This window comes from Chroicocephalus ridibundus, chromosome 7 (assembly GCF_963924245.1).
Source record: "Chroicocephalus ridibundus chromosome 7, bChrRid1.1, whole genome shotgun sequence".
NCBI classification, from domain to species: Eukaryota; Metazoa; Chordata; class Aves; order Charadriiformes; family Laridae; genus Chroicocephalus; species Chroicocephalus ridibundus.
This window is the reverse complement of record NC_086290.1, coordinates 10908893-10920298: the sequence shown is the minus strand read 5'-3', so window position 1 is coordinate 10920298 and position 11406 is coordinate 10908893. Positions and strand designations below refer to the sequence as shown.

The 11406-nt window shown below is 45.6% G+C and overlaps 1 protein-coding gene across 2 annotated transcripts in view; it reads right to left on the bottom strand.

The window, feature by feature from the left end:
• ESYT3 (extended synaptotagmin 3) overlaps positions 1–11406 on the bottom strand; it is a 37650-nt gene that overhangs the window by 1007 nt on the left and 25237 nt on the right. For both annotated transcript variants that reach the window (XM_063341546.1, XM_063341545.1), the window contains exons 10-22: positions 10884–10966; positions 10372–10420; positions 9631–9720; positions 8705–8767; positions 8540–8608; positions 7608–7673; positions 6155–6241; positions 5171–5320; positions 4211–4653; positions 2945–3034; positions 2244–2375; positions 641–746; positions 19–68 (exon numbers count right to left, since the gene is read on the bottom strand). In XM_063341546.1, coding sequence (XP_063197616.1) covers positions 19–68; positions 641–746; positions 2244–2375; positions 2945–3034; positions 4211–4653; positions 5171–5320; positions 6155–6241; positions 7608–7673; positions 8540–8608; positions 8705–8767; positions 9631–9720; positions 10372–10420; positions 10884–10966 — 1478 coding nt within the window. The remainder of the gene's footprint in view (positions 1–18; positions 69–640; positions 747–2243; positions 2376–2944; positions 3035–4210; positions 4654–5170; positions 5321–6154; positions 6242–7607; positions 7674–8539; positions 8609–8704; positions 8768–9630; positions 9721–10371; positions 10421–10883; positions 10967–11406) is intronic.

The following is an 11406-nucleotide window of genomic DNA, read 5'->3' as shown; positions in this document are numbered from 1 at the left end:
AGGGAGATGCAAACTTACCACTGCGCAAAACCTTTTATTAAGTCCTCCTGCGACAAGTCGATCCGCACCTTTAGAAAGCAAATTTGACGTCTCTGTATATTATTCAGGGTACAAACGGATGAGCCAAGCTAGCGCTCCTCCCAAGGCAGACCCGCTGACGAGTGCTGGGGCTGCAGCTCGGGCTCCGGGCAGAGGAGGTTCCCGCATTCCCAGGACGTAAGCACAAGCCAGCCTCAGCCCTGCAGCGCAGCTTCCCAGCAGCGCTCCTGGGAAATTCATCACTGAAGAAGCGATTCCCAATTTATTTATTTTCACAGAATCAAAGTTGCTCACAAAAAACTTGGCAAATTCTGGGGTATAATCGTGCATCTTCCTCAGCTTCATGTTTGCACTGTCGGAGCCGCTCCCCAACCGGGCAGCAGCGCTTCCCAGGAAACGTGGTTTTATTTCAGGAGCAACTGAATCACATGAGGCCACGCAAGCTCCCACAGGGATACAGCCTGATTTCAGGTGAAAATCTGGCAAAAAGGCTTGTTTCCAGATTGCTAGTCCTACTATTTGAGACTTAGTTCCTGGAACCGCGTTTCAGGGTCACAGGAATGGCTCTGTTAAATCGGCAGCGAAACGTCTTTAAACTTACCTTTCCCAGCTCCTTCCTTTCCTGTGAAATGAATGGCCTGCTGTTTTTCACTGCGATGTCCAGCGTCCTTTTCTTGACGTCTTCCAAAGATTCAAAAAATTCGAACCTAAAAGTAAAGTTTTGAAAGGAGAGTCTTAAGTCAAAAATTAAAATCCTATTAAGCATCGGTGGCCAGAGCGCGGCGACAGAATACAGCATCAGTGGCCAGAGCTTTAACAGAGAAGGAAGACACAGAAAAGGCAATTCTGTAGTTGGATTTTATTCTGATTGTAAGAAATCCCTTCCAGGCCTCATGAAAGACTACGACACTTGTTCAGGCTGTTCACCCTGCCAGAGGGAAGGAGGAAAACATGCATCCATGATGAAATGCTGTTTACCATCATTTTCCCCCCTCATGGAAGATCAGCATGTTTTCCACGCAACCTTTTATTACTCAGAGGAAATAGCTGAGCCACCCCCCCAAGTTTACAAAGTCGGCTTATACCACATTAAGAGAAGACAAAGGCTGAAACCTGTGGCAATTAAATTCTTAATGGCTCTGACTCATGCCTCTGGCACACATCATCTAGTGTCAAGTGAGTTTTGTCCACGCTAAATCATCTACGGTCTGCCCACCTGAATAGCTTTTCCTCAAGTCAGAGTTGTAAAACAGGTAATGTGTTTTGGAGCTCAGTATTGCTCAACCTGCTGCGCTTAATTGCGGATGTACAGGACACCTCAATACCGAGGGTGAGGAAAAAGAGATGCTGTTCCCAGCAGCTGTGCTGGCACTAGATCGGTGGAGTGACGTGAGAATAGGCAGAAGCAAAATCCACCGCTCCAGTGTTTTGAGGGTTAAGCGGCAATATTTTAAAATCTTTTCTTCGTTTCTGACCTGTGCTAACATATACAGAAAGGACCCAACGTAGGAAAAACCTGAGCCACCCAGGATCCCCCAATATTCACATATTTTCACATATGTGTACCTTCCTCTAAATATGGGATTAAAACGACCTCTCAAAAGAGCTCTACTTCTAAGCATCGCTTCTGTTTGGTTTTGCACAGCACAGGTGCCATTTTAGCGGCAGAGCTGTGGACAGGACACTGTCTGCAAAGAGGAGGGAGCGTTTTATCCTGTGCCCACCAGTTCTCAATGACAACATCCATCCGCCTGCCCGAAGAACGGTCCGTTCTCAACGGGCTTCGTATTTCTGCCTTTGGCTTTTAGAAAGGCATCAGAACAAGCACCGGGCAAAGAAGCACGAACAGAGAGAGTAGGCTTTGCGAGGTCCCCAAACGGAAAGACAGACAGGGCGTTCAAGTGGGTAGGGGAACTGCAAAGCAGCAAGCGCAGCCTGCATCCGCTGGGGCCGGGGAAGGGGCTGGGAAGAAGGTGCAGCCTCCTGCAGGGGCACAGGCAACACCACAGGCAGAGCAAGGCCGGCCCCGAGTACCTGCAAATCACAGGTAAAGTGCCTTTTTTTTTTTTTTTTTTCCCCCCAGAAGAACTGCAAACATTGGCAAGACAATCCTTAGGAGCAACGGGAGCATACCTTAGGTAAGTCCTTTCATTATACAGAGATGTCAACTATTTCAGCAGCAATCATAATTAACATTTTCTTACTTTTCATCGTATTGGGGGTTCAGAGTTTTTTTCTTAACGGAAGTCTTCTTCCTGCTTGTCCATCTTCTATCTGGAAGCAGGTATATACGAACGTACGGATCGACTCCACGATTGGAAGAGGGTACTAAGTTTCTGTTAAAAGAAACACAGTGTTGACATGCAAGGCAGCTTCTCCCACTCTGTGTTTTAATACCTTGTCCCTCGTAGAATCAGACCAACCCTTCATGGGCCAAAAACATTTATCTTGGGAGTCGGAATACAAGCAAATAAAACTAAGGACACCAAGCTAAAGAAAGTTTTTACTACTGAGTGTGTGGCCACTTATCAGGGTTCTTAAATTAACACTTACAAATTTAGTCATAGGTGTCAATCCTTGTCGTGACACTTATTGTGACACTCCAAGACATGCATCAGCTGTCAATGCTGTTCAGAGGAAGTTTTGGGTGGATGGAAGTTTAAGTATCTCCACGGAAGTGAGCGTTATTTGCTGGCCACTCCCGCAGACCCACTTCTGGCACTGACCAGAGCTGCTGGCTTCCACCTGCCTGGGCTCAGTGAAGCCGAAGTCAGCCAATGCTAAGGCACCTCGGCTGGGCAGCGCACGCTGCACGTGGTTCCGCTCCAGCTTTGCTGAATGACACAAGCTCCGAGAGCTCTTCCCCTTTCCTTTACAGAGAGACGCGAGCAAACGTCAGCGTTACCTGCAGCCGTTCACCAGCACGACGAGACTCTGCCGTATTGAAGCGTACCGCACGGTCAGCTGAATCTCCCCCAGAGGCATTTCAGTCCCGCTGTAAGACAGTTGCGCAGTCAAAAAGCTTTTAAATACAGCTATTTAACAGACCACATGCCCAGACCTAGCAGCACGAAGCGGGACGCGATGCACCTCCAACTAAAACCAACCTTCAGGGCACTATTCCTCTTCCTGGCATCCTACAGTTTGCTACCTAGAAAGCAGCTGGACCACAGAGGCTCCATAGAAACAACACTCGCATTAGTGCCAGCACCGCCTACCCGGCCTTCTGTACGGGTACCCGATTTCTGTCCCACAAGCATAACTGGCCAAAAAAGCACCAAACTGGCCTGCTGTAGATGGAGCAGCAAAGTGCTGGCTAGCGTGTTACACAGCTCCTGCAAGGATGTCTGCGTATGCAAAATGGGACCTTTTCTATATCTCATTCTGCATGTTACTAAAGTGCTTTCAAATCCAAAACATCGCTTAAAAATGGCTTTAAAGAGGTTTCTAAATGAGGCCCTGCTCAGAGCTAGAGAATTTGCCAGTCCAGAAGTACTAGACTGAACAGCTGGAGTTAGGTTTGATGTTCAGGTTGATAACTGCTCTGATGCTCTCTTAATTGATACCGGCCTTCTTTGTTACTTCAGTTCGTTAAGGATTCTACCAGCTCCATTCTGCGCCCCAGGAGAGACACATCCTCCATCCTCCTCGACAGCGCAGACTACCTGCAGCCTCAGCACTGCGGGAAGGACACACAAAGACACGCAAAGCACACCTGTCCACAAAAACTGTTTGCAGCATTGTGAGAGGCTTCAAAATTTGTTGGGTAAAACACAGCATCCAAAACTTTAAGCAGCCAGATATGCTCATCAAGAGTTTATGGTTTTACAGAAGAGGGGTATTCAGACTTCCAATCTCCTGTTGCTAAAATCATGAGTGTTATGGGACCCAGGATGTTCTGTGTGAGAGGCTCTTAACCAACAAAGCCAACACATGCAGCAGCTCTCAGGAGAGCCAGACAAGGAAACGGTTTCGCTTTACACCTGATCTGAAAATGGCCCTGAAATGTACTTTGCTGTTGACTGGAATACTTAGGCCAATTCTTCATAAGGTGATTTGAGACTCAACACTCCAAATGACTTTGCAGTCTTGAATTCAACTGTATGCAACAGCGACCTGTAAAACCTAAACCTTCCCAAGAGAAGAACAATTGAGCTGGAAGAACACCTACTTCTGAAGCTCCAGATTGCTGCTACTTAATTCAAAGCAAGAAGAAGGCAGAGAACCCAGAGAAGTAACACTGGGTGCAAGCCTCAGCTCCTGTACGACCGGCAAGGTGGGCACCACCGCTGCTCTGGTATGCAACGCTGACGGTGGCTGACGCTCTACATTTTGCTCGTGCCCTGTCTCATTAAGGCCAGCAGCAGTTTCACTTGGTACAGGCGCTGCTGAACTGTCATTTGTGTCCAGGTCTTCTCTGCTGTCCTTTTTCGGCAGGGAATCAAGTGCTGCAGAGTCTTTGCTCACTGGAGGTACTTTTGAGGCTTCTGGTTTTGGTGGAGAGGCAAACTTCTGCTGGTCTCCAACCTTCTCCGCGACACACACGGGACCTTGCTTCGAGGCATTGACACCAGCCTTGACTCTTTGTGGATCGGGTTCTTCAACGTTCAAGGCCTAAAAATCACAAGGGAAAGAAATGAGCGTGGCTCCCAAAGCACTGGGGTTAATGGCAGCATTACCACGTCGGATGAAATTCCATCACAAAACTGTAACAGCAGGAATCTGCCATTAGAGGTGAAAGAAGCCTATGGGATTAGCTGTGACGTTCCCTTCCCTGTATTTAACAATGTCTAAACACTGATCAAGAGCACAGCGAGAAAACAATTCTTCAGCATCAGTCTCTCTCAGTTTAGCAACTTTGATCTCCCAGCTTAGATTTTCTCAGTCCGACTCTTTATTGTCATGAGAAGATTTTCAGCAATGGCACCACACTAAATTTTAGGACGCCTCAGGGATACCTCTCAGCTCCACCATGCACTCTTAATTGCGCTTAAAGACCTTGTCACGCTTCTCCTCTCTACTCATCTATGAAGCAAAGCCGCATTTCTCCTCTCCCACCTTTCATCTCTTTTGCCTGGTTACAATCGGATGCTTCCGCTGGGGAAGCCGAACGTGGCAAAGAACAACTCACCCGCAACACAAGTTTCATCTTAATGAAGCTGTCTGAACTGGAATGATCAAGCTGAAATCTCTGATCCAGAGTCATGTTTGGGTCCTTAAGTAAGTGGGAGAGACATATCACTGAAGTTCCCAGGGCAGTATCCCGATCCTTGTCTTTTATCTAGGGGGGCAAAAAAAAAAAAAAAAAAAAAAAAAAAGGCGTTTATTAGATGGCAAACTGGAACTGGAGCACTGGGAACAGCAAAGCAAGAAGGTATTTCAGACAGAGATCAAAACTGGCTTATTTATTTCAGGACATACGATTGAGTATGGTTATTTCCAAATGGGTGATGCCAATATTTCAGGAGTGTAACGAATTATTATGTTTGGAGTAAAAATCCCATTTCTAACTATGCAGAGAAGGAACTAGCCGAAAAACTAGGCCCTGGGATTTACTTGACTTTCCTTACTTGCTGTGGGGAAAATGTCCCAGGCAGCTGGGAGGACAACTGGTTTAAATCTTTACAAGCTTTTTAGGTAATAGTTTGTTCAGCCTATTTAACCTCAATACACCTTCTAAGTTCAAATCCACTCCTGTAGCTGAGTGAAAAGCCATAGGACTGTCTGTGAGTGCCATGTACGCTAGTGAGATACAGGATTTCTTAACAAGCCACAATACAATAGGACGCTGGTTAAGAATTACGAAGACTGCAATTTCTGACAGCAAAATATTCATGGCTTTACTACACACAGACTTGTATAAAACCTCCTCCGCGCTTTGGAGCCAGAAGTGTCCCATGTTTTGAGCTAAGATATTATGCATTACATGATCCTAGGCCAAAGGTAGACACCAGCATCACCTAACAGAGAATTTCCTGGGCAACAAAAGGTGCTTCTTCTACCTTTTAAATAGGAGGACCCCGGAAACAACCATCACTGAGATCACATCCACCATAAAAGAGGTTTCTCCCTATGGACGTGCACTTGGTCTTCAAAGGAAAGGCTTTTCTCTCACCTCAACATGGAGTGACTGGGAATGAGCACTGTGGACAAAGAAGGTGAAAGCCTGTCCCCATGTGGGATCTTTGCTGAAATTGCAGGTCTGCAACAAGAAGATTGCGGCATGTATGTTAGCTTATTCTGTGAGCAGCAAAGAATACCTGGATGCTGATCACCAGCAAGGGTTATGGTGACCCTTTTATTTTATTCAGTGATGCTACATTCCAGCCGTATGGAGTGAGTGAAATTTCCAGGTCAGAAGCGTGCAGAAGCAAAGTCTCTGGCACAACCAGGACAAATTCCGTGGGGTGTGGAAATGCTGAAGAACGAGTCTGGTGAGCTGGAGCTGGCCCCCGACCAGCGCTGCCAGGACCAGCAGCCTGCCTCACCTGCAGCAAGGCACCGCTCCCTCCCTCCCACCTCTCCGCCCGGGGAGAGCCAGGGTGCTGCTTCCAGCCTGCAGGCACCCAGGGCCACCTCCCAGCGCTGCAGCCAGCTGGAGGGGAAGGGCAGGAAAGCTAGAGGAGCAGCTCGAGGGACGAGTAGGAGGGCACAGCTTCTGCAGCATCCACTTCAAGGATGAAGAGTACGGAAAGCACCCACGGGGGGCTGTGTCTGAGGCTGCTCCATAAACGAGCTGCCTCCACCAGGCCACAAGTGCTGGCAGCAATGGGAAAGGAGCAGGGGAAAGCTGGAAGTCTGACCTAGCTTGGGAGAGGCAGGTGACATGGTGGGCAAAAGGGAAAGGTAAAAAAGGTAAAGGTGCAAGCAGAACCCAGTTTCTGACTGGAGAAAGCAGAAGAAACAAAGGAAAATAGGTGCCAGTCCCGTATGCTTGCGTGTAACCAACGGGATTCATTCCTATTTGTTGGGTGTCCAAAACACATTGGATGTCCACATCCAGCCACGGGGCAAGACTCACAGCAGCTACTGGAGGGCAAGACTCAGCTGTTGCTCATAGACTTCAGGCAAAAATAAATATTAAATAATGAAAAAGGAACTGAAAGTCAAGCGGAGGAGATCCAGATATGCCTTATCCAGGTAAAAAACATTCAGTAAAACTTGTGTGAAACACAGGAGCCAGGAGACTCTGATGAGAGAAGAAATGCCAGCTTGATACAGACTACACCCTGCCCTGAGAAAGGATGAGCCACATGGGAGACCTATCATTTTTTCCTCTGCAACCTCATAGAACTAGGGTATCTTGGTCAAAATGACCTCATGGCCACGAGCACAAAAATACCCATCCGTACAGTAGCAGATCAGGCCGCTACTAATCAAGCACAGCTCAGTGACACAGTGCTTCCACGTGCTGGTTGACCCCCACCTCCTGGCCTCCACAGTGATCACCATAACTACAGCTCTTCCCATCAGTCTCACTAGTCCTACCCTTCCTGGGGACTACTTGGTGATGAACACTTTGTATTTTATGGGTGACTAAGGAAAGCAGAAGAGTCAAACAGCCTCACCTTGCTCTTCTGCATCTTGTTTCCTACCGTGAGCAGGACAAAGGAGGAAGGTTCTCGTTCTGTCTTCTGTAATTTAATACAAGGGGAAAAAGAATAGGGAAAAAAAAAAGAAAAAAAAAAAAAGATATGTTTATAGTTTACAGGAACTAATATTAAACCACCAGTCTTACTTGAAATACGTAGCAATTCCTTTCCAAAAGCAATAATACTGATCTTCTCGTACCATGCTCTTCTGCACTAGTGCACTACAGCTGACAGTCTGGTCTTGGCACAGTGAGAAAAGTGTACACAATGAAGTCTAGAATTAAGGATTATCAAATGTGATGTGTATCACAGTGCTAGTAACTCATCTAAATTGTAAAGATCGCATTTGGGAGGGGAGCTATTCAGAGAGAATGGGAAGCTTTATCCACTGCACAGAGCTGTGGTTGTGCATAGCTTGTTCAAGAAAAAAGGGAGACAATTCTTCCCTACACCTACCATTTACATCACAGTAGCAAAATGCAGTATTTTGAAAAGATAACCTGAAGCAAAGAGAGGAGGCAGGCATGACAGAGTGGCTTCCGTATCCCTCCCATCCCAATGTGGGAGATCAAACTGGAACAGCTCAGCATGGGAAGAACCCCTGCAGCAGCAGAAAGGGTAACATGACTTGCTCTGATGTCTGGAGGCTCTTACTGTCCGAAGTATAAAATAAAAATAAAGACAACGCCACACGCAATCAAGTATTTCTGTGCTGCATTCCCCCTTGGACCTCATAGAGTTTTCCCGGTGTGGGGTGGGCTTTCAACACCTATTTTGAACCCCTGGTCACTTAAGATTCTGACAGTGGAGAGACTTATGTTTTTTAACCACAGCTAGCTTCAGTTGCTATGATACCACATAATCCAGAGTGTTGTTTTGCAAGCATGGGAGAAGAATATAAATTTTACCTTGAGGTACTTGTTATTTTTGATCTTCTTTGCTCCACATTCACCATTTGAATATTCAAAGTGGTTTTTCTGAAATTAGTAAAAGAGTATTTAAAAACAATTACTTTGCAGGCTTTAAAAAAAAAGGTCAGGAGTGAAGGCTGCCTGAACGTGGTTTACACTTACTGGAAGGTTGAAGGCACTGTCCAAGTAGACTATCAGAATAGCTGTAGACAGACCCTTCTTATCCTGCGAAGGCCAGGAAAGATAAAACAAAACAAAACACAAGGTAGGCATGATCACCCATCAAGGACAACGTAAAGCACAACACAAATTCAGAGGACAGTTTCTGAAAGCTAGCAGCTCTTCAGCTTTCTCCTAAAACTTGCAATTTAGAGGAGCACAAGCTGATACAGCATAGCAGTTTTAAGCAGACCGGTGAGAAGAGGTGTAAGTCTTTTCAATTCACTGGCCTTAACGCTCTTTAATCTCTCTCCTGCAGAACTGACTGGATTCCCCAGTGCAGCAAGACACCCAAACACATGCTCAACCACATACACACCAAGAGCAGTAATCCAGCGTCAGCAGAGCAAACCCTGGAAACAAATTTTATTCAATTCAGTGGAACTCAAATGCTTTTGCGTCATTATGAAGCAACAGCATCCCTGGGAGATGGGCTTCATCCGAGCAATTCTGCTGGACAAGTAAGACATCATTTGGAACCATGGCCCTACCGAGCACCAGCGCGGGCTATTTGTCTATGACTAGTAGAGGTTACAGGGGTTCTACACAGATCCTAGATGAAGAGGGACAGGAAAAATTATCAAAGAAGGGAACTGTCAGAGGCCATTTTGCAGTGAGTGAAACAAAGCTTTGCTAATTCAAGCAAAAAGAGCTGCCAGATTTGAGTTACTCCTGAATTACCAAGGGACCTGGAGCAAGCAAACGCCCTTCCTCTGCAGGAGGGGTGGTGGTGGGGAAAATCAGATCAAAATTTTGTCAGAAAACATAAAATCCCATGGATTTGCCTGGGGTTCCTAATTTCACACGCTCCTGTGTTGATCGCTGGACATAGATCAGAGTATCTGAATCATTTAAGCAAATATACTCACCTCACGTAGCTTTTCTTGGTCGTTTACTAGTGAAAGCCACTCCAGTTTTAAATGCAAGTGTCCGCTTGTTGTCTTACTTAAGGGAAACCACTAAATGGAGACAACAAAGAGTAACTTGAGGACTGTGAAGCAGAATAATTTTTGTATATTTGTTGCAGTCTCTGAGACTTACATACAATATACAATATGAATAGTACTTTGAGCGCCTTAGCTTGCATTTTTGACACTTAGATTGTAGTATGTCCACCTACTTAAAAAAAAAAAGCCAGAAAAACGAAAATAAGATACCCATACGCATGCAAAGCACACGGGTATTTCCAACTGCAGCACAAGACAGGCACCCTGGCATCGTTTGCAGAGCGCTGGGTTGCGGGATGAACCACAATAAGATCGGATCATTTCTTCCCTCAGCAATCGGACTGCTTCACCTAACTTTATCTGTATCCTTGCACAAAACACTTGGTACACACAGGACAGGAGATACCAACACAAGATACCCCACTGCCGGCTCAGCGCAACCTCAGGGCTGTCTGAGGTTGCCAGCTTGATTGTAAAAATTATTTTAATGGCTACTTCAAGTCTTCTGAGCGAAGGTATTTTCTTTTTGTGAAAATACCACAGTGGAGGTGTGCAAGGAAGCCTTAACCACACAGAAACAACGTAGTAGCAGAGGGAGAGCACAAATGACAACATCTAAGCATACGTCACCAACCACATTTAGGAGTGAGCTGTGATCTTTACCTCATCAACAGTTCTGTCATTCATTACATCCACTAGGCTTATAAGCAAGCTGAAAGACAAAAAGCAAACATTTCAGTGTATATTTAGGCATTAGTGTATATATACAGCATACTGCTGCTGGGGGAAGGAGGGGAGAAGTAATCGCCACCAAAAAAGCCCACACTCATCTGTTCCAAATAGCAACTTCTACGCACTACCTGTGTGCGTGTGTGCTCGAACGCACTCACACTTCTGAAGTCTCCCCCTTGAATTACTTCCAAAACTAAAATACATTTGAAGTAAACCTCAAATTGTGTAGTAACCATCACTTCTAACGGCTTCCTAGGATTCCCTGCAGGAGTCTGGGCCCATTCTCTACCTTATTCAAAGTTAGTTGTTCTACGAACTAATAACTTGGTATCAATATCTGGACAAAAGGAATAGCTTCCTTCAATATTAAATTTCTGGTATGAATAATCTGTGTGTCCTGTTTAGAGGTTACTGGACCCCAAGCCAGGGTCATGCTAATTTACCTGCCCATAAAGTCATCTTTATCTGGATCTTCATCATACAAGTCCACTTCTAAGTCCTGACCAGGCACTTCATGAACAACAAACTGGAGGAGAAAGAGGTACTGATTAAAAATAAAAAGCATTCGCATAGTTTCATACAGGCTGTGGAGAAGAACACGACACCACAGCTGTATAACACATTATGGACATTCCCTGCTGTTTCATGGCTAAACGTATAACACATACAATTGATTACAGGTGAAGACACTTCCAAACCAGTTTGCTTGTTTCTGAACTACAAGCTACACTCCTCAAACTGGTATCCTAAGAAGAAGAGAAGAATCAATGCTAGAGCAGACTACAGCTGCGCAGACTACTGCACTGATTGTTATTTAAAGCAGTGCTTTGCACCACCTCCAAAAACCCACATATGTAAATCAGATCAACCTGAATGACATTTCAAGTTTGCAATGTAAATTTGAACTTGTTTAAGGGAGAGAAACGCCTCATCAATCAAGTAACAAGGAAGTCCACCTGCTCCAGT